Source organism: Mastacembelus armatus, chromosome 11 (genome assembly GCF_900324485.2).
Source record: "Mastacembelus armatus chromosome 11, fMasArm1.2, whole genome shotgun sequence".
NCBI lineage: Eukaryota > Metazoa > Chordata > Actinopteri > Synbranchiformes > Mastacembelidae > Mastacembelus > Mastacembelus armatus.
In genome coordinates this window covers 3,725,095-3,747,646 of record NC_046643.1, presented here as the reverse complement: position 1 = coordinate 3,747,646, position 22,552 = coordinate 3,725,095, and the positions used below count along the sequence as shown (strand labels likewise).

General features: G+C 40.4%; 2 protein-coding genes and 3 non-coding genes across 5 annotated transcripts; 3 read left to right on the top strand and 2 right to left on the bottom strand.

Moving 5' to 3' along the window:
* Positions 1-688: 688 nt before the first annotated feature.
* On the bottom strand, positions 689-7,126 carry rab42a (RAB42, member RAS oncogene family a). The gene is made up of 2 exons (XM_026300050.1): positions 6,814-7,126; positions 689-5,610 (listed from the first exon to the last, which is right to left on the bottom strand). The coding sequence occupies exons 1-2, from the start codon at positions 7,026-7,028 to the stop codon at positions 5,169-5,171; spliced, it is 657 nt and encodes a 218-aa protein (XP_026155835.1). The 5' UTR covers positions 7,029-7,126; the 3' UTR covers positions 689-5,168.
* Positions 7,127-8,536: 1,410 nt separating this feature from the next.
* LOC113127015 (small nucleolar RNA SNORA16B/SNORA16A family) lies at positions 8,537-8,675 on the top strand. Its single transcript, XR_003295357.1, has one exon. It is a non-coding gene; the product is annotated as a small nucleolar RNA SNORA16B/SNORA16A family (small nucleolar RNA).
* A 393-nt stretch (positions 8,676-9,068) lies between these two features.
* LOC113127021 (small nucleolar RNA SNORA44) lies at positions 9,069-9,198 on the top strand. Its single transcript, XR_003295363.1, has one exon. It is a non-coding gene; the product is annotated as a small nucleolar RNA SNORA44 (small nucleolar RNA).
* Positions 9,199-9,368: 170 nt separating this feature from the next.
* On the top strand, positions 9,369-9,442 carry LOC113127027 (small nucleolar RNA SNORD99). Its single transcript, XR_003295369.1, has one exon. It is a non-coding gene; the product is annotated as a small nucleolar RNA SNORD99 (small nucleolar RNA).
* A 358-nt stretch (positions 9,443-9,800) lies between these two features.
* ctps1a (CTP synthase 1a) lies at positions 9,801-21,876 on the bottom strand. The gene is made up of 19 exons (XM_026300048.1): positions 21,682-21,876; positions 20,314-20,486; positions 20,040-20,210; positions 19,843-19,943; positions 19,604-19,720; positions 18,580-18,663; positions 17,671-17,751; positions 17,424-17,575; positions 17,124-17,256; positions 14,307-14,395; positions 14,115-14,209; positions 13,923-13,985; positions 11,077-11,120; positions 10,896-10,992; positions 10,757-10,812; positions 10,578-10,674; positions 10,339-10,483; positions 10,172-10,263; positions 9,801-10,097 (listed from the first exon to the last, which is right to left on the bottom strand). Exons 2-18 carry the CDS (start codon positions 20,480-20,482, stop codon positions 10,179-10,181), a joined length of 1,779 nt encoding a protein of 592 aa, XP_026155833.1. The 5' UTR covers positions 20,483-20,486; positions 21,682-21,876; the 3' UTR covers positions 9,801-10,097; positions 10,172-10,178.
* Positions 21,877-22,552: the final 676 nt, after the last annotated feature.

Sequence of the window (22,552 nt, the reverse complement as noted above, 5' to 3'; positions counted from 1 at the left end):
TCTTGTAGAATATGAATGAAAAAAGATTCGCGTGGAACATATGTATTTAAAATTATATACTTGAACAGTTACCACCACTGGTGCTGGTGTTTTGGCCATCGAAGAGCATGACGGGTAAAAAAAAGGCGGGGCACCCCATTTTGCTGGCTCTCACTGGTTGTTGCTCAGGTCATCCAACACCCCCCCCAAACACTGTTGGCCAGCTACCACCTTTTAGAAATGGTTTCAGTTTATGCAACTTAGTTAGTAGTAGTTTTATGACCAATGGAGAAATTAAAATGTCATTACAAAATCTGAATAAACGCACTGACTGGTTTCCTTAGTACCTGAGTATTGTGGCTTCTAGCCTCACTATATATATGAAATGCATTTAATTTCTGACATCCATTGCCAAACTAAAGCTGGGGTCTATTTAAGAATATCTTTTATCTCATTCTACCAGACCTGACTAGCGATATCATCACTCTCAGCTACCAAATCGAATCTGGACTAATGTAACTATTGCTGTGTAAAAACACAGATTTCCCCAAATCTCTATCTTGATCACAATAAATAGGCCTGAATTAACCAAATAGCCAATCTAGGTCATGGTGAACCTTCCTAAACCAGAAGATGGAGCCAAACCCTCATTAGAAAATAAATAAACAAACAAACAAATAAATAAATAAATAAAAACAACCAGGCCAAATATTATTCATTGAACATCTATTTATTTTTTAACCAATCAATAAAATCACATCAAATAAGGGACTCCCTTATGCATAATATATAAAATAAATAACATTTATTCAATAAAGCTGTGAAATGTGACCATGGGGATCAGAGGCTGTACAGTCTTGTGCTATGCATGGTACTGCAGCCTGAACAGCTGCTGATGTTTTCTGTTACAGAAGCCCCATTAGTGGGTTGGTTTGATCATTCCAGTGAATAACGTAAAACACACTTTAAAAGCTTAGTAAAACCGTTTGGGAAACATGCTGTCTTTCTGAGAGTGAAATTAATTAATATAAGTCTAATTTCAGTGTGTTGTGACAGTGACAGGATGTGGCTAGACAAGCTTTGCATACAGCCTGGAAGCACGGAGAAACAGATACTGGTCTCTGTACAAAGTTAAGTAATCAGTTTACTAGTACGTCTAAAGCTCACTGCCATACTTTACTCAGCTCAGTACTTACATATTATTTATTGTTCACAGACACATATTAAATCTGCAACTTGTAATTTTTCTGTCGATTGTTTCTTGCTACTGTGGGTAAGCAGGTTTCCATGTACATCATTATACAAGCACGAATGTAGCAAACCTGGAAAAGTAACTGCACCCAGTTGTTACTGTTCAAAATATATTTCCAGATTTTTATTCCCAACAAGTCCAGTTTGTCATTTTTATATTTCTGTGCTAACAAACAAAATACATCATGTCAGTTAGCAAGCTTTAGAGGTGTTTCAATGTGTATTTTGAAGTTTAGGTTTCCCCTTGCTTCCAGTCTTTATGCTAAGCTAGGGTAATTATGTCCATGTTTTCAGTTGTTTACTTAACAGCCACACAAGGGAGTGGTACTGATCTTTCGATCTCATTCTAGCTAAGAAGGGGAATTCTTAAATGTTGAGCTACACTTTTAATATAACAATAAGAGACAAACTGGATCTGGAGTGAAGTCTGACTATGGCCAATATCACTGTCATCATTATTTCTCCTGATGGTCACTGTTATGCATCGACACAGACCACAAATCTATTATTGGTGAATATCGAAGGGTCCACTGATGGCTGACAAATAAGCACATTTTTACCATCAAATGAGTCCTTAAGATAGCTATTTCTTCTTCTCATGTCTCCAGTGATGTTCTTTAAATTTAACCAGTGCTTTCAACATCATGATCTCATCATCGTCACATGCTTACTGCAAAAAAATAAATAAATAAATTAGGCTAACAGCACAGCATTATCATAAAAGGCAATATCATACAATTTAACCCTGTTAAGATGATGAAAGGAGTTGTATTAAACACAGACTGGTTGTTAAATGGTGATTTTGGATAGATGATTAGCTGGATTTTTGAAGATTTAGAAGATATAGCACCCCTATGATGTAATCCTCACTTTCATCATGAACATGAAATGTGAACATCTGATTGTCAAACAAACAAAAACCTACTGTATATAATATACTGTATTTAAACCAAGCTATTATATGGTAGGTCTCCTGGAAGGATACAGTTTCAATCTGTACAGAAAAGTTAAAAATAAAGGGATGGTGCAGAATACATTCCTTACCAAAGACAACGATGCAACCACACACCTTACAGCATATTTACCTAATCACCCATACAGCCTTTATCAGATTGAAGAAAAATGTCAGCTTGATCACACGAATGTAAAGTAGAAACTGTAGAATGCATAACTGCTTGATATTTACAGTGTGTGTGTGTGTGTGTGAACAGGTTTCTTGGTGAAATGCTGGTGAAAGGTGAATGAATAGAGGAAAGGGGCTGAGATCCCAGACTTAGCATACTGTAGCCTATTGTGAGCTCCAGGCTTGTAAACAACTGATTAACAGGGTTTGCAGTAAAAAAAAAAAAAATGGCTACTGGAAAGCATAAATGATCCCCTGTTTAAAGGTAGTTGCTGCTATGGTTGAAAGTTGTTGGTGCAGATATGCATGCATCATAAATTTAGCTTGCTGCTAACAACCACAAGTTGCCCATTATGGGCTTCAATACAGCTGAAATTATTAATGTCATAATGAGCTAAATCCAAAATACTGTTCATTCATGTAAAAAGCCCATGTTAGGTAAATGGCACACTACCAGTCAAAGGCTTTACTACACCTCTACTTTTCCAGTTTTTATTGAAATGTACGCAGTTTATTGTCTCAGTGTAGGCCTACTCTGAAATTAAACCATAGAACAAATAAACAATTGGACAAAGAAGAAATCATGGAATAAATTTGTTTAATAAAATTTTATCTATCTTTTGACTCTCAACGTAGACAACTTTTGCAGGCACAGTTGTGCTCATACATTTGTATATCCCTGGCACAATTTGAGAAATATTCACCCTGTTTTCCAAATATAACTGAGCATGCAGATATACATCTGCCTTTAAAATCATGATGACAAACGCAATTAAGATACTAGGTGACCACTTTTTTTATAGCTTTTAAAAATGGACAGCATTTCTTAAATTGCAAGACAGGAATACTTAAACTTAATTTACTTCCATTGGTGCAGAACAGCTCTAAGTTGTTAACCTGTTACCGCTTCCCTGAAAAATACCTTTTTATATACCTCTAAAACCTACATTTTTTTAGTTTTTGGTAACCTAAAGGTTTTTCACCTCTGACAGTTTACCATTTGCCCCATTTCAGCCTGGTCACTGGGCTTAAACTGCTTAAATGTCACTGGATCACTGGGGAAAAAATGGGGTGTTGTAAAACTTTTGACCAGTAGTTTATGCCTTTATGATTTAGTAAGCAAATAAAGCTCAGCAACTTTAACTCTGTACTGGGAGAAAACCAGCTAGCCTGAGAATGCATAAAAATAGACCTACTAATGACACCTAAACAGTTTTGTCACTTCTGTCAAGCATTTCTGACTAGTGGCAGGTAAAGACCAGGGGACAAAGGTCTTAGTGTGTTTACAAGCACAACTTTACCCCACATGGCAATCAAACTCATAAGTTCCTGACAAGGAAGAAATTGCAGCCAGCTGTTATCCTGCCTTTAGACTACACTAAACCACCTCCTGGCTATAGTTCCCTATTTAACATGCAGACATAAGACAGACATCAACTGTCTCATCAAACTAAAGTGAATAAGTGTATTTCCCAAACTGCTGAACATTCTTTTAAGGCTTATCCAAGTAAAGTGAAAGCGGAAATGACATGAGAAAGTTCCCTCACAAAAACCTAGTGTGGCTGCTGTGGTTTCATACCATGTTTGTTGAACTGCTGAGCTTAGGGGGTTTGGAGGCCTGCAATGAGAAAACTGTTAATAGCTTCTGCAGGCATGCTGTCATGCTAACGTGGCATCCTTGGGTTTGTTAAACCTTGCTCGGTTAGAAGTCTGTCTTTCCTCCAGACTTAAACCCACATGTCGTGCTTTCTGACAACTCTGGAACACAGTATACAGTAAACAACACATCCATCTATGCCAGTGGAATTAATAAGTTGGCATTCATCACCACCTCTGTCCTAAAAATAATAGTATTTGTGTGAATATAGCTTTGAATAAAAGAAGTTGTTGTTTGTCAAATCTACAAACTGCAGGTGAAAGTCATACAGTACAATGTAATTAAAGGTCTGATGACAAAAGATGAATCTCTTACATACTTGGTGTTGCTCCTGTTAATACTAAAATACAAATACCTAAATGGGGCCACCTCCCCTGATAGCTATGGCCTCTCTTTATGTATACACCTTAACTACAAATAATGTCTTTTTTTTTTTTTACAAAAACATATCTCATATATTCACAGAATGGTCAAAGGTGTAAGTCAGGTTGGCGCAAGTGCACATACAGCTTACAGTAGCAAGAGCAGCACATTGATTTCATATGGTGACACTTACTGTTGAGTGCAGTGTCTCTCAACACTATTGATTAAACAGCTTTTAGTGACCTTTTAGCTTTCACTTCTATAGAGTTCACTATTATTTACAATATTGCAGTCACAAAAGATTGCAGGCAAAGCATCACATGAACTCTGACAGGTAGAAACCCACAATAGTGCCTTATGAAATGAAAGTGATGCCAGGCCACATTAAGCCATAGTCCATGGGCTTATCTGTACTTTCAGTATACTTAGTAGCTCACTAATCCTAGGGCTGTGAAAAGGAGTACTGGCTACACTCAAAGCCCCAATACCTGATTACCTCTGCATGGTTTTTGGATTTCCTGAAGTTTAGATGGCCCAACACAGCTTGAGTTTTGCTACACCATATGGATATAGAGATAAAACTTGCCTATAGGATATACATCAGGAAGTGCGTTAGGCCCCTGATTCCCAGGTGTCAGTACAGCTTACACAGAGAAGCACAAAGCACAAGGTGAGGAAGTGATGGATGATGGCATCACAGGGTCTGAGCCTGAGTGACTTGGTTTTGATGGATAGCTGTGAGACTAGGTGAGTTCTTGGTGTGACAGGACTGTGTTTTGGACACAGAGTTTTCAGTCAGCAGTGGCAGCCCTTTTCAGCGGCCGCAGTAGCTAGCTCCTCTTCGTCCTCTGCTGGGTAGAGGACCTTGGCGGTCAGGCCACTCTTCACGCCGTCCCACCCATCTCGGGTGACAATCTCCCCCATCTTCATGAGCTCGTAGATGTCTCTGGTCAGCAGCTCGAAGGCCCGGTCCACATTGCTGTTGCATTTGGCTGATGTCTCCACATAGCGGATTCCCAGCTCAGCCGCCAGCTGCTCTGCCTCGTCCCGGCTCACCTTGCGATCCTTATTGAGGTCACTCTTGTGGCCGATGAGGATGTAGACCATGTGGTGGGGCAGGATGTGCTCACTCACCTCTTTGTGCCACTCCCTCACATGGTCAAAGGTCTTACGGTTGGTAAGATCAAAGACTAGCAGCCCACCCACGGAGTTACGGTAATATGATGTTGTGATAGACCTGGCAGGTAGATAGATTAGTGAACTGTTAGTTAGTCAGTGAAAGCAAAATCATCTTTGACAACAATTTTCACTTTTGAAGACCTAAAGCTATTTTTTGTTCCAAGTCAACTCTCAAGTCAGTCAAAACAACCCTGCGTCAAATGTCAAGTACATTGATTCAAGTCCAAGAGGTCTTTTCAAGCAAGCCTCAAGTTGAGGCTAAGCTTGAGTGAGCTCTTAGGTCTTATTTCTGGGTCGGAAATGAGCTGCAGCCTCTCACTGGCTTGTAAATGCCCACTGTCTGGGTAAAATACATGTAAAATACATGTAAAATACACTGTCTACTACAAACTTCAAACAGCAGTTTCATCACATTTTGCACAAAGCCCACTAAACCAACTGGTGTCTTTAGAAATATGCATTACACATGCACAATATCAGCTGAAAAATAAATGGCATTAAAACTAGGTTTTGAAACAGGGCCTCTTTATAACGGAGTTGGGGCGGGGGGTCCCTGGAGTCTTGGACTGTAGAGCAGCTGCACACTTGGCCCAACCTTACACATACAGACCACATAATCCCTGCACACTGTGTTTTAAAGCACTCTAAATGGTTTGAGAAACACTTTTCACTGAAGTGAAATGAAAGATGTAAGTGTGGTGAAGCCTGAAGGAAAACACCCTCAGAAGCTTGGTTTTCAAAAGAGAAAGCAGATCTGAGAGCAGGGCTACCTCTCCAGACAGAGAAGTGCTTTACAGGAAATTATCCATGACAGCGACGACACATGAAACAGAAGAAGCAACAGGGCAGATGAATGAATAAACACACTTGATGTGGATACAGAGTTGGCATCCTTATGTCATTCTGAAAACTGTAAAGTCACTATCTCAGGGAACTACACTGGAGTCCAAAGATCAGGAGGCTGCCCATCATCCGTTCATGAAAGCAATGATGCAACTGGATTTTCTTTAGGCCCAGTCATCATAACAACGAGCCCTGAGCTATATCGTCTAATGTTCTCCCTCACCACGATCTACACTCACTTCATTTAATCACAAGGAGAGAAGAGATGGCCGTGATTTAATTTAAATGGTTTCATTTTTAAACGCGACAGCGAAGGAAGGCCTCTGTTATTTCACTACACGTCTCGGTGAAGAAGAATCCTTATCTTCACTTCAGAGATTTTATTTAAACTACATCGTTTTTTTTTTTCGTTTCGTACCTGAATCGTTCCTGACCGGCCGTGTCCCAGAGCTGCAGCTTTATTTTCACCCCGGGCTCGATGTCAAGCGAGCGGGCATAAAAATCTACCCCGACCGTCGGATCCGCCACATCGCTGTAAATTCCGTCCGTGAAGCGCTTCAGCAGCGACGACTTCCCCACGGTTGAATCCCCGAGTAAAATGATTCTGAACTGGTATTGCCATAAAATATCCATGGCATGACTAGAGCGGGGGATACCAGCAGAGAGAAGGCGTGAAACAAAGCCCTGTGAGCGGCGTGTTTACATGAAGCCCGGCGGCAGCTGCTGCCTTGCCTGCTGCTCGGGAAGAGACGCGGAGCACAGCGCGTCATGTGACAGCTACCTACGCTCTGCACGGGGTATTACAACTACAAACCTGCTGCAGCAATGAATGGGCGACTGTATGTTATGGACCTGCCAGAAATAAATAAGCCTTCCTTGCATTTTAAACCACGGGAAAACATATAAGCCCTAACTTAGCCAGACGTCAGCGACCTCTTTGCAGGAGGACATTCAGAGTTAGTATAGCCTATACCTCCACCCGGTCCTTAAAGGCTGGCTTCGTCTCTATTGTCTGAATTTCTAGCACATTCTTTTAACATGTTTTAAATATGGCCACGAAACAGTAATATGCACTGGGCTGTTTCTGTGTCAAAACCACAAGCATCCTATCGCGTTGGGTTGCTGTCCGTGGTTCTGAAGCAGCTATGGCGCCACTGTGTTGTGTAACCCTCTTTGGACACCCGATTAATTTGTTTGTGTTTTAATCTGATAAAAAAAAAAAAAACCTTCAGTGGAATGTAAAGCTCTGTTTCTAGGGTTGTTGGCGTGTCGAAGTGGCAAAAAACCTCGAAGACGGCACGTCATAAAAAGCTTGTAAAATACATATCCCATCATGCAAGTGGTCCGCGTCAGTTATGTGGGCCAATCAGCGGCATGCTGGTTCAAGCTGGCTTGTATAAGAGCAGCGGCCTCGTCCTCGTCCTCTTCCTCTCGAGTTTTCCGTAAGGAGGTCTGGCAGTTCCTCTCTAAGTTCGGTAAGGCCTCAGCTCCACTGGTCTTGTACTGTCACCAACTTTAGTTTAGTCACGTTTACATGAAGCCGCCGCATTTGGCTTTTGTGTCTGTGGCTGCTGGAGAGTGACGTGTATTACTGGTAGCGCTGGACAAGCTAACATTAGCTGAAGCGAAGCCTTAATGCTTTAACTTAACAGAAAAATACCACTGATTGTTCTATGCTGTCATTAAACCGCGCTATGCTGGCTAGTTGTGTTTTAATGTAAGCTAGAAATGCTTCGTCTAGGCTGGGCTAAGGGTTAGCGCTATAGCTAGCATTACCTTACGACCACGTGGCTGGGCCCCGTCAGCTCTGCTTTCCAAAGACATTTGCCGATCATGCATCTTATTGATGCAACTGTGCCCCAACATTGTATCGTGTTGAGGTTTAGCTAGTATGTTCAGTCAAAAAAGAACTTTTATTAGATGAAGTCTTAGCGGGGCCTTCCCTCTCTGGATGCTGTAGCAGTGTGTTGGGTGTCTTTTTTTTTTTTTTTTAACCTGTATTTATTTCAAAGTTTAGAGTGGACCTGTGAAACCACTTGTTTTTCTATACAGGTGCAGCCATTAATAGCGCAGCTTGGCCGACCCACCATGGACGCTTGTGTCAAATGCAGGTATGTTGTGTTGGGACTCTGTAGTGCAGCACAGGCTCCTATCGAAGCCGTTCATGCTTTCCTGTAGCAGTGAGCGGTCAAACGGAAGCCGAGATGAAGACTTTCACCGACGGTCGCTGTTCAGTTTAAAAATATAACTGCTCCAGCAACATTTAGGGGAAGGACACTTGGACTAAAACAGGGTTAATGACTGGGCTAACAATACGACTTAGTCTTCTGAATAACACTTCACTCCCATCTTTCTGCAGATACTTAATGCTGAACACAGATCAAGAGAGGAAAAACCACCATGTCATGTGCAGGTAACTTCTTGAGTCACATCTTGAACACAAACGATCCTGGCTGTGATGACACACTTGCCCTCACTGAGATTAGTCTTGATTGAGACACTTGTATTTTACTGAGCCCCATTTCCTGAACGTTTTTAGCGAGCAGTTATAGGTTTAAGATGAACTGATTTGAATTCTACTTGCACTAGGTGACTCCCATGGCTGACCAAAATGACTGCATGAAGACACCTGTGTCAAGGTAATTTTTCTATTTTCAAATTGAGTCCAAATTACAGCATGCTATCCTAAGGACCTGGGCTTGTGTGTAGCCCCAGGTTCTCCAAGTGCATGCAAGAAAATAGGGTGGTCTTTGACTGTTGTGGCCATTTCTGCCATCAGCAGCCACTCAGCTGTCCTACAGATGTCTTGCATGAGAACATGGTTTCAAGTAGTAATGTCATTCTGACCTTTTCCCCCCAAAAGGATTGGTCTGCTCATGAGCTGAAGTCTGTCCTGAGGCTGTGTAGGCTCTGGAACCTCCCTGGTGGCTGAAGGTGTGTATGTAAATATGGTCATTGATAATGATCTAATTTACTGATCAATGATGATGCCTTAACATAATGAGGACTGTTGAATGAAGCTTGCGGATATGGGACTGAGATCAGCCCTATACTAACATGTCTAAAGAATGCTTTTGAGTTGTACTAAGGGTGTGTTTTTTTTTTTTTTTTTTTTTTTTTCTTCTTCTCAGGTCCAGTGGCATGTTGGTGAGCCACTCAGTTGTCTGGGTGAATGTTGCAGGTCATCCACAAGAGAAGCTAAAAGTTAGCTTGAAATGACTGAAATCTGAAGCATGAACATGTAATGATGGCTTGGTAGTAAGCACACAATGTGGAAGTACTTATCTACTGCCTTTTTTTTTAATATACAAAAACCTTCAAAAATGGAGCTGAGTGTAACATGTAAGTGGACCTCTCATGCACAAAACTTAATTCAGTTGGTCAAATAAAGACTTGCACAACTACTGAAATTGTACTGTTTTATTTTCTCATATTAAATGAACTTTAGTACTCAAGAAGGCCACAGTAACAGCCCTGTATAGGGGAACAAATATGTGATATGGACCTGAATAAGCATATCACTAGCATGCAGTCCTAGCAGTTCCTGAGCATCAATGTAGATAAATTCAGCCTATACAAAGTCTTTCAGTAAGATTTCAGGCTTGAGAGACACTTGACAGCTGCCTGTAGCTGGTGCAAGAATGACTGCATGTCAGAACAGACAGCAAGTTGTAGTCCATATCCCAGGAGGCCTAGAATTTCCTGCAATGAGTCAGATGAAAATCATATTGAGTCTGTATGTGCTGAATATATATATTTTTTAATACCTTCACTACCTTCCAGTCAATCAGTTGAGATGGTGGGCAATTTCAGCTCTGATATCTCAGAATCTGGGGTGCTGCTGCCACTTCGATCACTGTATGTGTCCCTGTGGAAATACAGAAGTCTTGTTAGAACGGAAATGTACTCAGGCATATATTAATTTTACTTGCTGCATGTTTACCGTGGAGACAAGCGACAGCCCTTCTGTAAGTAACTCTGCAGTTTTCCTGCAGCAGCAAGCAGCAAACCAAGATAGGGGGGTGATGGATTTATAGGGCGAGATGTGAACTCAGGGTGGTACTGCACTCCAACAAAATAAGGATGATCTGAAAACACAAAAAGTGGAACTGTTGATACCAGACAAAATATTCATCATGTACCTAAAAGATAAAAAGCAAATCAACCTTTCATTTTCCATACCATCCAGTTCTACAACTTCCATTCTTTCTCCCTCCACATCTTGACCTACAAAGTGGAAACCCTTTTCTTCAAAGTGACTCTTCAGCTCAGGATTGACCTGCACCACGAGGACTTACAGTTAAATAAAATACACAAACTCCACTGAGAAGTATGTTCTGCTTCTGACCAGGTCAACATACCTCAAAGCGGTGTCTGTGTCTTTCATCCACAAATTCTGCATCTCCATAAAGCTTTCCTGGAATATGGAACAGCTGTAAGCACAGTGCACATGCAATATTATTGACAACTGGTTTAAAGTGAATTTAAAGTTTTTCTTACGCAAAATACTGTTGTTAGTTTTGAAAATGGTCCTTCTCTTCCCAAGCCTCATAGTGCCACCCATTTGCCCGGGGTTATGTTCTGGCATATCGATCACCTGCAAAGGTTAAATGAGAGAATCCTAATTCAGTAGACTTTTCAGATTAGAAGTAGATTTCTAGATTAAGAATATAGCACCTACCACAGGATGCTTTGAGTCTGGGTCAAATTCAGTTGAGTTGGCATCTAAGTGCAAAACACAAAGAAATGCAGAGAGTTATGTTAAGATCTATTCACAAGCCAAAGCTACCAATCTTATGGAAGGTAAACAGATATACCATTAGAAGTATGAGTCAATCACTAGCATGTAGCTGAAGAACATATCCCATCATATTCAGGAAGGTTCACTGGATGTGCATCAATTTCAAATTTTGCTGCTGAGCCCCAGCATGTGTATATTCACTTCTTTAAATCTCTGTTATTTTTCTGGGCATTGTTAAAATACCTTTACTATGCATTACCAAATGTCTAATGGAAAAAATACATTTCAAGTCTCATCAATCCAGTCAGACCCCTTTCAATTTTTCACTCTTTGTGTCATTGCAGCCATTTGCCAAAATCAAAAAAGTTCATTTTATTTCTCATTAATGTACACTCAGCACCCCATCTTGACAGAAAAAAACAGAAATGTAGACATTTTTGCAAATTTATTAAAAAAGAAAAACTGAAATATCACATGGTCATAAGTATTCAGACCCTTTGCAGTGACACTCATATTTAACTCACATGCTGTCCATTTCTTCTGATCCTCCTTGAGATGGTTCTGCTCCTTCATTGGAGTCCAGCTGTGTTTGATTAAACTGATTGGACTTGATTAGGAAAGGCACACACCTGTCTATATAAGACCTTACAGCTCACAGTGCATGTCAGAGCAAATGAGAATCATGAGGTCGAAGGAACTGCCCAAGGAGCTCAGAGACAGAATTGTGGCAAGGCACAGATCTGGCCAAGGTTACAAAAGAATTTCTGCAGCACTCAAGGTTCCTAAGAGCACAATGGCCTCCATAATCCTCAAATGGAAAAAGTTTGGGACGACCAGAACTCTTCCTAGACCTGGCCGTCCAGCCAAACTGAGCAGTCGTGGGAGAAGAGCCTTGGTGAGAGAGGTAAAGAAGAACCCAAAGATCACTGTGGCTGAGCTCCAGAGATGCAGTAGGGAGATGGGAGAAAGTTCCACAAAGTCAACTATCACTGCAGCCCTCCACCAGTCGGGGCTTTATGGCAGAGTGGCCCGACAGAAGCCTCTCCTCAGTGCAAGACACATGAAAGCCTGCATAGAGTTTGCCAAAAAACACATGAAGGACTCCCAGACTATGAGAAATAAGATTCTCTGGTCTGATGAGACCAAGATTGAACTTGTTGGCGTTAATTCTAAGCGATATGTGTGGAGAAAACCAGGCACTGCTCATCACCTGCCCAATACAATCCCTACAGTGAAACATGGTGGTGGGAGCATCATGTTGTGGGGGTGTTTTTCAGCTGCAGGGACAGGACGACTGGTTGCAATTGAAGGAAAGATGAATGCGGCCAAGTACAGAGATATCCTGGAAGAAAACCTCTTCCAGAGTGCTCAGGACCTCAGACTGGGCTGAAGGTTCACCTTTCAACAGGACAATGACCCTAAGCACACAGCTAAAATAACAAAGGAGTGGCTTCGGAACAACTCTGTGACCGTTCTTGACTGGCCCAGCCAGAGCCCTGACCTAAACCCAATTGAGCATCTGTGGAGAGACCTGAAAATGGCTGTCCACCAACGTTCACCATCCAACCTGACAGAACTGGAGAGGATCTGCAAGGAAGAATGGCAGAGGATCCCCAAATCCAGGTGTGAAACACTTGTTGCATCATTCCCAAGAAGACTCATGGCTGTACTAGCTCAAAAGGGTGCTTCTACTCAATACTGAGCACAGGGTCTGAATACTTATGACCATGTGATATTTCAGTTTTTCTTTTTTAATAAATTTGCAAAAATTTCTACATTTCTGTTTTTTTCTGTCAAGATGGGGTGCTGAGTGTACATTAATGAGAAATAAAATGAACTTTTTTGATTTTGGCAAATGGCTGCAATGACGAAGAGTGAAAAATTTAAAGGGGTCTGAATACTTTCCGTACCCACTCTATACAGGCTATGTTATTGCTCCCCTTTCACCTGAAATACACATGTAAATAGGAATCCAAGTGTATTTTTACACTGTTGGATACAGCAACTGTTGGACTTTGACCATAGCTCAGTAGCACAGCTTTTCTTCTTTAAGATTAGTTTAGAATACTGTAGATATATTTGCACCCAATGGCACCTATACGATTTTTTTTTTTTAATATTTTGGGCATTTGTTAGGTAGTGTTGGTCAGTGTACTATAGATCATTTTACTTCCTATTAATGTAGGTTAGTTTGTAGATGTGTGGTAACAGCAGGTGCATGGTGGCAATATAGCCATACGTATATACACGTCTCATCATACTAGTGAGTTTTGGATTGACAATCAAAGATATTATCACATTTCCTTCTCATTTGTCAAGTTGAGTCCAAAAATCGCACAGTGTATAGAGGTTCTAATACAGCACTCTGAAAATGCTAATATATTATCCCTCTGACTAATGGTAGTAGAATGGAACAAGCACTTTGGTGTTGGCAGATAAATTATTCGGGGGCATTAGTAATTTCTTTGTTAAAATCATTTTAGCTGTACCTACTTTGTGGAGCTTTTCAAACAGCATCTCAAAACCCTCAGAAATCTACAAAAAAAGCTATGAAACAGACTTAAGGTACCTGTCACACTACATTTGGTGCAGAGATCCAAAGCTGAAGAGCTGACAGTAAAATTTAGTAGCTGTAATTCACTGGATTCTTAAAAACTCACTTTGGAGCATCCAAGAAAAGTTCAAAGTAACTCTGTCTTGAGTTTTAGTATTCAATAAGACACTTTCTTTCACATATAAACACACTGCATCAGTTCACTTCAGCCATATAGGACAATTAATATTACCTTTCCAGCCCAGGACATTCCTGGCAAATTCACATACAGACAACTGCATTCCAAGACACACACCTGCAGAGACAGTGTGTTCAACTGATGTGATCACTTACTTCTGCATTACATTTAAAAACATTTCTCATCAATAGATCTGAAGTAAGAGTATTAAAGTGTCATATGGTCATTATGACAGTTGTTCTGTACCTAAAAAAGGCTTTTTCTGTTTCCTGGCCCAGCTGATGGCATGAATTTTTCCTTCCGTTCCTCGGACACCAAAACCTCCTGGAACCAGGATGCCACTGAGGAGAGAAAAAACCCGAAAAAAAGAGAGAGATGATGAAACTCCGAATTTAACATCTGGACTGTATTACTTGCAAAATCGTATCCGGCACTCACTCAGCACTGCAAAGTTTCTGCCATGCCTCGTGGTATTTCACTGGTTCTTCCTGCAGAGTGTCTGGCTCCAAAGACGCAGAGTCTATGTACTGATGAGAAGACATGCAGACACTTTAAGTGAGAGATCAAGTGTTAAAGACCACCAGGTTTCTGTTTGGGCAACAATTTACTTTTTAAAATTCAGTCTCTCTTTAATTAGATGATAGTCAGTGTAATGCAGTTGAATAAATTAGATCCTACTGAGACTTTTTGTCCTTTATCCTCTGTGGGGGACATGACACTATGGCCTCATTTTCAAACAACATGCTAACAGTCTGTTGTAATGTCTTGCAAGGAGAACATCCTGGGCTTTCGAGCGATGTTACTCAAATTGAGATGTAAACAACAAGGCATGTGTTTGGTCTTTTAAAGTAAGGGAGTAAGGGGGGTAAATTAAGCCAAAATACACATTTTATTTGACATCCTTTGTAGGGGACAACAGGACTTTTTTGCATTTTTATGCACTTTCCTTATAGGAAAGAAGAGGATCAAATGAGGCAGAAAAGATTTTGGTGAAACTGTGAAATGCAAAAGACTAAGAACTGCAACACTCCCTCAATTCAGGATGGACAGTACTTGGCAGGTACCTTCTGGCATCTCATAAAGAGTGCCTCTGGCATCTTTAAGGAGATGCCAAGTGTGGTGAAGTTACATCACAAAAACTGTGGTTAATTTTAGGCACAAAACCTATGCTGTAAAAACACACACCCCCATTCGGCTGCTCCCTTCAGGGGTCGCCACAGCGAATCATCTGCCTCCATTTAACCCTATCCTCTGTATCCTCCTCACCCACACCAACTATCCTCATGTCCTCCTTCACTATATCCAAGAACCTCCTCTTTGGTCTTCCTCTAGGCCTCCTTCCTGGCAGCTCTAACCTCAGCATCCTTTTACCAATGTATTCACTGTCCCTCCTCTGAACATGTCCAAACCATCTCAATCTGGCTTCCCTGGCTTTTTCTCCAAAACATCTAACATGAGCTGTCCCTCTGATGTCCTCATTCCTGATCCTATCCATCCTCGTCACTCCCAGAGAACCTCAACATCTTCAGCTCTGCTACCTCCAGCTCTGCCTCCTGTCTTTGTCTCAGTGCCACTGTCTCTAAACCAGACAACATTGCTGGTCTCACCACTGTCTTGTCCACCTTTCCTTTCATTCTTGATGACACTCACACATCACACCTGACACTTTCCTCCACCCGTTCCAACCTGCTTGCACACGTCTCTTCACTTCTATTCCACACTCTCCATTGTTCTGGACTGTTGACCCTAGGTACTTAAAATCCTCCACCTTCTTCACCTCTACTCCCTGTAACCTCACCGTTCTACCTTAGTCCCTCTCATTTACTCACGTACTCTGTTTTACTGCAGCTAACCTTCATTCCTCTCCTTTCCAGAGCAAACCTCCACCTCTCTAGATTTTCCTCCACCTGCTCCCTGCTCTCACTACAGATGACAATGTCATCTGCATGGTTAGGTTTACTAACAATAACTGCATAGTGGGGTTTAGGCACAAAAAAAGAAGAAGTTGAATTTAGGGTAAAAACTGCATGGATAGGAACAGGAAGAAAAGCTGCTTGGTTAAGTTTAGGAACAAAAACTACCAAAGGTACTTCACACAGCACCAATATTTGAGGCTATGGGAATGAGAACATCCTGAGAACTTTTTTCTGATGTACTATTCATAATGCATAGTCAAGGTCATATCAGCTTAATGCAGGTGATTCAGGTACTTAAAACCCGACTGCTGCAATTTCCATTATAATTTGTACTCCTCGGAGTGATTAGTCAATCAAATCGTAACACACAGACATGAAATACATATTTTATACTGAGCATCACGTACACTTCCGGAGGATGTCATTATGATGTAATTAACACCCTTCTGTGCAATCTCTGTGTTAAAACCTTCTGTGTAACTACAGAATTTGAATCTAATTGAGAATCATCACATCTTTAAATTTTCTTCAGTGTCAAAGAATGCAGTGATAGTTGAACATACATTCATGAGTAAATTCTGAAAAGGATTTGTATTAGCTAATCTGGCATATTTTAAGTGGTGCAAGCGCCCCCCTCCGCAGTGTCAGACCTTGAAAACCCCTGGACTGTAAGACTAGGTTTGCCACAGCAAAGGAGTATGAGGAAACATCCTCATAAGGCATTTTCAGACCAGAGTCTGAAAGTTGGTAGAACTGTTGGAGGAGGTTTTTCCTTTTTTTGTGTGTGTGCACTGCAAGAACTGAGATTATAGTTTTTACCATACTGTTTTGAGGAACTTTTTTAGTTTCTACTTCAGGCCAGATACCCTTCTACACAACAAGAAATATGACTGACATAGCAAATGTTGATTGTTCAGACACTGAGCCAAAGCAGCACTGGCAACCGGCAATCTGCAATCAGCATTAGCCACTGGCCAATTAGTTGTGAAAACAACAGTGTTAGAAAATATTTAAAAATTCAGACAAATGGACCAACAACAAAGTCCAAGTTTTCTTGAGCTTCTACATGAAGAAAGTCAGAGATTCTGACAGGTTTGGGTCAAACAAAAAAATGATGAGCTATAGCAACTGTTATTCCTTAGAGTATGTCGTTCTTAGAGGAGCTCCACAGGGGGGTAGTCCCTAGAACTAAGTCCCTAAAACCGATTGGTCTGAAAGCAGCTACTCTCTGTTGGGCATACATGTTCAGTGTAACTTATATTTTTCATGTCAACCAACACTGATCACAATCACATGTGCATTCATATCTCGACTATATTAACATATATGGCATACGCACCTTAACTTCCAACTTGTGACTAATGGCCAGGGCTGAATGCTCCAATGCCTTGATAACAGAAGCATAGGAGTCTGAGAACTTGGTGTACTTCCCAACCAGTGCTATTGAACAGTGCTCTAGGAGTCTGTCTGACCTGTAAGGACAACATATGGATAAGTGTACCACTAGGAACAAGACCTGCTCTGGAGTTATATCACCAAATGACATCAGACAGAGGAGGTCAGCAGAGGAGCAGCTCTCAGCCTCTTTACTTCATGATTTACTCTTTAACAAATGTTTTGATTTCTACTGAAGACTCACCTGTCAGACATCTCCTTCCATTTTGTCAGCATTTTCCTGGGTCGGGTCTCTATGGGCATATTCAATCTCCTGCTCAGGTAGCTGACCACCCCTTGATCCTCCAGCAGTAATGGTACTCTGTAGATGGACGACACATCGTGCACACAGATGACCTGGAACAAGACAGGTCAGTGAGTTCTGAACTGCTGGGAGAGCCAGGGCTGATCAGAGATGACATAGTAAATGTGCTTCACTGTCAGTGATATACCTGCTCAGGTTCAACATGACAGAACATGGAGATTTTTTCTTTGACAGAGTTCTCCAGAGCAGTGGAACAGCGACACATGATCTGTCAATAAAGGTGAGAATAAACTTTAATGATCCCTCAGGGGAAACTGGGTCATGGAGAAGAAATCAGACAGACAGGTGCATGCTGGTACCCCCAAACGTAACAAGATAATTTCAAAGCTGCTATGTTAACAGAAAAATAATGACAAATACGACTGCGTATCGAACCTCAATACTTTTTTGTCACCAAAATGCGTCTGTAGTCCAAAGCAGTGAAAACTAACAAAAACTGAAAACTAGACAAATCTCTTGTAAGACTCAGTCTTGCTTATTGGCCGACTTAAATTAGTTGTTTTCCTATGTAATGTACATTCTGTAAATATTGTATTTTGTCCACAGTGCTATGATGTTGCATAAATCACATGACTCACTGATCTGTATAAAAACTACCTGAGATAATATCCTGATATAATTCTCAAAGCTAACAAAGTATAGCTTTGACACTGAACTTCAGTGTTTCTGAATACTGATTTCCTTTAGGACTGCAGTCTATTCTTATATTTTAATGTTCAGAAGGCTATTGCCATCATGTCAATACTGCTCTGTCACTAAGACCCTGTCACCTCAGGATGTCATCATGATTTACATCAGCATAGAACAAATGATATGAAGCTGCTCTGGGAGTTTTACCAGTTGTACCACACACAAAATAGTCAGTATATCTTGCTGGCCTTCTTCACATCTGGAACATTCCAATGTAAAATCCATGATGCAGGAGACAATTGAAGAAAATAAATAATTCATAAAATATACAGGTGAAACAGCATGAAAAATCCACCCTGTAAATGTAGCAGTATGAAAGGTTGAATGCGTGGAGAAAATGACTCACTAGATCTGGAGACAAGCCCAGTCCTCTCAGCTCTCTGACACTGTTTTGTGTTGGTTTGGTCTTTTGCTCTCCTGTTGCACTGGGCTGGACGTAACAATAGACATCAAATGCATTAAAGAGACCATAATGTACATGAAACTATCATTACAAAATAAATAAATAAAAACGCAGAAGTCTTTTTGTGTTTGTTCCTGACAATTTATAAAATCACATCCTTGCAGACAAACATCAAACTAACTCTAAGTCTGTAACTAATCATTATCATTATTAATGATAAACCTACCAATAATTTTTATAATGAATTTGTTCCATTTTTTAAATTTTAAAATCAACATGAGAAAATACTACAAAATTCCCACCACCATTTTATTGAGCTCAAGGTGACTTCTATCCCAACCCAAGATAATCAGTTTATAACAATATAAAAACAAAGAAAGGTACCTCAGAAGCAGGAGCCTTGAATGTTTGGCACCTTCTTTATAATAAACAATTAAAAATGATCAGCTTTTCAAGATGATGTTAATGCTTCGCTAATCAACTAATTAATGATCAGGTAATCATTACATAAATGAAATGTCTTAACTAATTTTAAGCCTAGTTTGCTAGCATGTTTTTCCATAGACACACATTATATCAATTCATGAGGCAATACATTATGTTTTACAGTATATCATCACACATGGCTGTTACACGGCAAATTTTCACAGAAGAAAAAGTGTTGAATTTCCAACAGAACTTCACAATTCGCTCTCGCATCAGAATGACCATGCCCATTAAGTTATGTTTAACACTAATATTTAACCATGTGTCCTCATGCTTCTGTCTCAATACTCACACATGATCCTGCAGGGCTTCCAAGCAAACGTGTTGGATGACATGTTGTTGTACCTATTCTTTTTGCTTCACTAATTTCTAGTACAAATTGAGTGAGTAAGTGAATCAGTTGCCTGTTGTTCACCAGCAGTGGCTTGTACATTTGCCCTCAGACAAATGCTGAGCTGCCTGTGGTGTGTTGCTGTCTTACCTGTGGTATCAGGCTGACATGAATGTTACAGAAGTTCTCTCTCTTCACTTTAAACTGGAACTGCCTGAAGGCCTCGATGAAAGGCATACTTTCTATGTCTCCGACAGTGCCTCCTAACTGCACACGCACACACAGACATGACACACATGAAGTATCTGTTTCAATGCTGGCATCCTTGAACAATGCAGCATAAAACCTAAACCATTTTAAGATAAGATAAAATGAACGGCCCTGCTCACCTCTATTACACAAACTTGAGGTTCTACATCATCATCATCGACTGGCACACTGGCTTGTTTTACAACCCATTCCTGAATGGCATCTGTGATGTGTGGCACCACTACAACAAAAGAAAGTATATGTATATAGACAGATAAAATTGTGTGCGTGCATGATTAGTTAACCACTCTTTCAAACTTAAACAGCAGCTGCTTACCCTGCACTGTCTTGCCCAGGTAGTCTCCCCTCCTCTCCTTGTTGATGACTGACTGATAGATCTTGCCAGTAGTCAGGTTGTTGTCTCTGGTCAACCGGATGTCCAGGAAGCGCTCATAGTTCCCCAGATCTAAGTCAACCTCACCCCCATCATCCAGCACAAAAACTTCACCTGAACAGAGAGCATGACAAAAAAATAAATAAAATCATACCACAACCATAACATGGTTGTTTAATTCTGAATGTGTTAAATAATGACTTATCCTCTGACATACCATGCTCATAGGGTGAAAATGTGCCTGCATCTATGTTAATATAAGGGTCGATCTTGATGGCTGTCACATGTAAGCCACACGACTTCAGGATCGTGCCCACACTGCTCGCGATGATGCCTTTACCAATGCCGGAGATGACTCCTCCAGTTACCAGGATGTACTTCATCATTGTCTTGTTATCCAAACAAAGATAAATCATTAAAATTAAACTATGATATGCAGAGCAGTTTGTCCAGTGGATAACAGTCAACATTCACACTTAGGAGATGTAGCTTTTTTTCCATCAAAACCCACCACATTTTAGCTATTTGTGTTCACATATGAAACTCATTTGTGAGCTGAGGTTTAGGTTTTTCCTGAAAGGCTTTGTGCTTTGGAAACACAATCCAGTTTCTGTTTTGTTGTTGTATTCTGAAATGGTATCTTTTATTGAAATGTTAACGTGTCCCATATATTCTTTGCTGTGTCCGGTGAAATGTGTTTTTATTTTTGCACATCAAGGCCGGTGTACAAATGAGCTATTTAGCAAACTTAGAAGTGGTTAAACCGGCTAAGCCTCCCTGGCTTTTTATATAACATAAAACCCAGGATCTGTTTACAAAGTTACAAAGGCAAAGAATAAATATTGACGGCGGAGCTCTCCGGTCAAGTAAGTATAAGTCCAAAGTAACCAAACTGAACACATATCAATAAACCTGAGTACTGAAGTTTCCATCCTTCCCACAACACAACAGCTTCACCGTAGCAGAGCTCAAGACATTGATGCGCTTGATTACTGCCACATTTCGACCCGTGCGGTTGAGCTATCCAAACTTTCCTTAGCGACCAAGCTACAAGTAAGAGGGCCGCCCGCCCAGGCTGTCCCCGTCAACAAAGTCAACGACAAGACCGCCAGCACTATTAGCTGTGGGCTAACTGTAAATTGTATTACCTGGGACACATTAAACCACGGGCTAATTTACTAATTTACTAATTAGCACTACGGCTTAGCTAATACCTTGAAATACTTTGACAAGCTAATGTGCTCTCCTTTTGTAACAACTGCATCAAGGTAGCCAGGAAACTATGCATTTAAAATAAAAGCCATTTGTTCACTTCTTCATGAAAAGCATGGCAACACATGTCCCGAAATAGTTGAATGCGGCAGCCTATAAAATAATAAATGCTTTGTGTTACAGGATTAGTGCTGAAATCAATAATTAAATGACACTGCTACATCACAGTTTTAAGTACCATTTTTTTTTTTTTATTCTTTTATTCTATGCCCGGAAGTCAAACTACTAAAGTGTTGTGTCTAACTTGTTTACCTAACGGTGTTTGCTAGCTAGCCGAAAATCTCTGTTGTAACAGCATCAAATTTCATCTCACCAAGATATTCTTCAGCCAGAGAGAGAGTCAGCGACGAAAACAGCTCAAAGGCGGTTCTATTAGAGATGAAATTTCGATCCAAATGGCAATTTGCTTCCTATAGGGCCATGTATCCTCATATGGCTCTACACGTGTACGGAGCACGATTCAGCCTGCAGTACATCATTCATGTATTCACACTTTCAACGTCATGCAACGTTGAGGTACCCCTCGGAAACTACTGTGTCTCCCATGGGGTGCTGAGTTCATTCTTCAAACTGTGTCACTTTAAGTATTCGTATGTACACGTTGTCACGAAGAAAATGTCGTTTTTTTTTCACATTTTTCTTTTATTAAATTTATATTTTTAATTTGGGCATGGTCATTAGACGAACGTTGTGAACAGTAACAACTGATACTGTTTATATGAAATATGTCTTTGTACGATACATACATTCGAGGTAAAGATCATTTTTATATGTTTTATACTTTTGTTTAATCTATGACAATCCATAATATTCTTTAAACTAACCACACAATTAGAATGTAAAATCTACAAAGTAACTCAAAACTCATAAGTTCTAAGAAACGTGTATTTAGAAGCACAGCTTTTGCTTCCATGTTTGAATCAGCAGGGGGAGCTCATGTATTACATGTTAAGGCTCATGAACAAATGAAGGGGAAAAAGTAGCTTTTTACACGTGTACAAAGACCTTCAGGCAGCCAATAAAGAAGTCTCTATGTTTGGTTTAGCTCTACAGATTATACCAGGCCTTTATGAGCAATAAATTATTTTGCTTAAAGCACAGTGTGCTGTTCATCTCTCATTTCTCTTATTATTCAAGCCAAAATACAATACAATAATATAATGACAACGTGCCTTGACAATATA

Coding starts and splice junctions, on each gene's coding strand:
- ctps1a (XM_026300048.1), bottom strand. CDS start 20,482: ATGATGAAGTACATCCTGGTAACTGGAGGAGTCATCTCCGGCATTGGT. Junction 14,210..14,306: donor CAGAAACTTTGCAGTGCTGA/GTGAGTGCCGGA, acceptor TTCTCTCCTCAG/TGGCATCCTGGTTCCAGGAG. Junction 10,264..10,338: donor GGCTGTCGCTTGTCTCCACG/GTAAACATGCAG, acceptor GTATTTCCACAG/GGACACATACAGTGATCGAA.
- rab42a (XM_026300050.1), bottom strand. CDS start 7,028: ATGGATATTTTATGGCAATACCAGTTCAGAATCATTTTACTCGGGGAT. Junction 5,611..6,813: donor GCCGGTCAGGAACGATTCAG/GTACGAAACGAA, acceptor TCTACCTGCCAG/GTCTATCACAACATCATATT.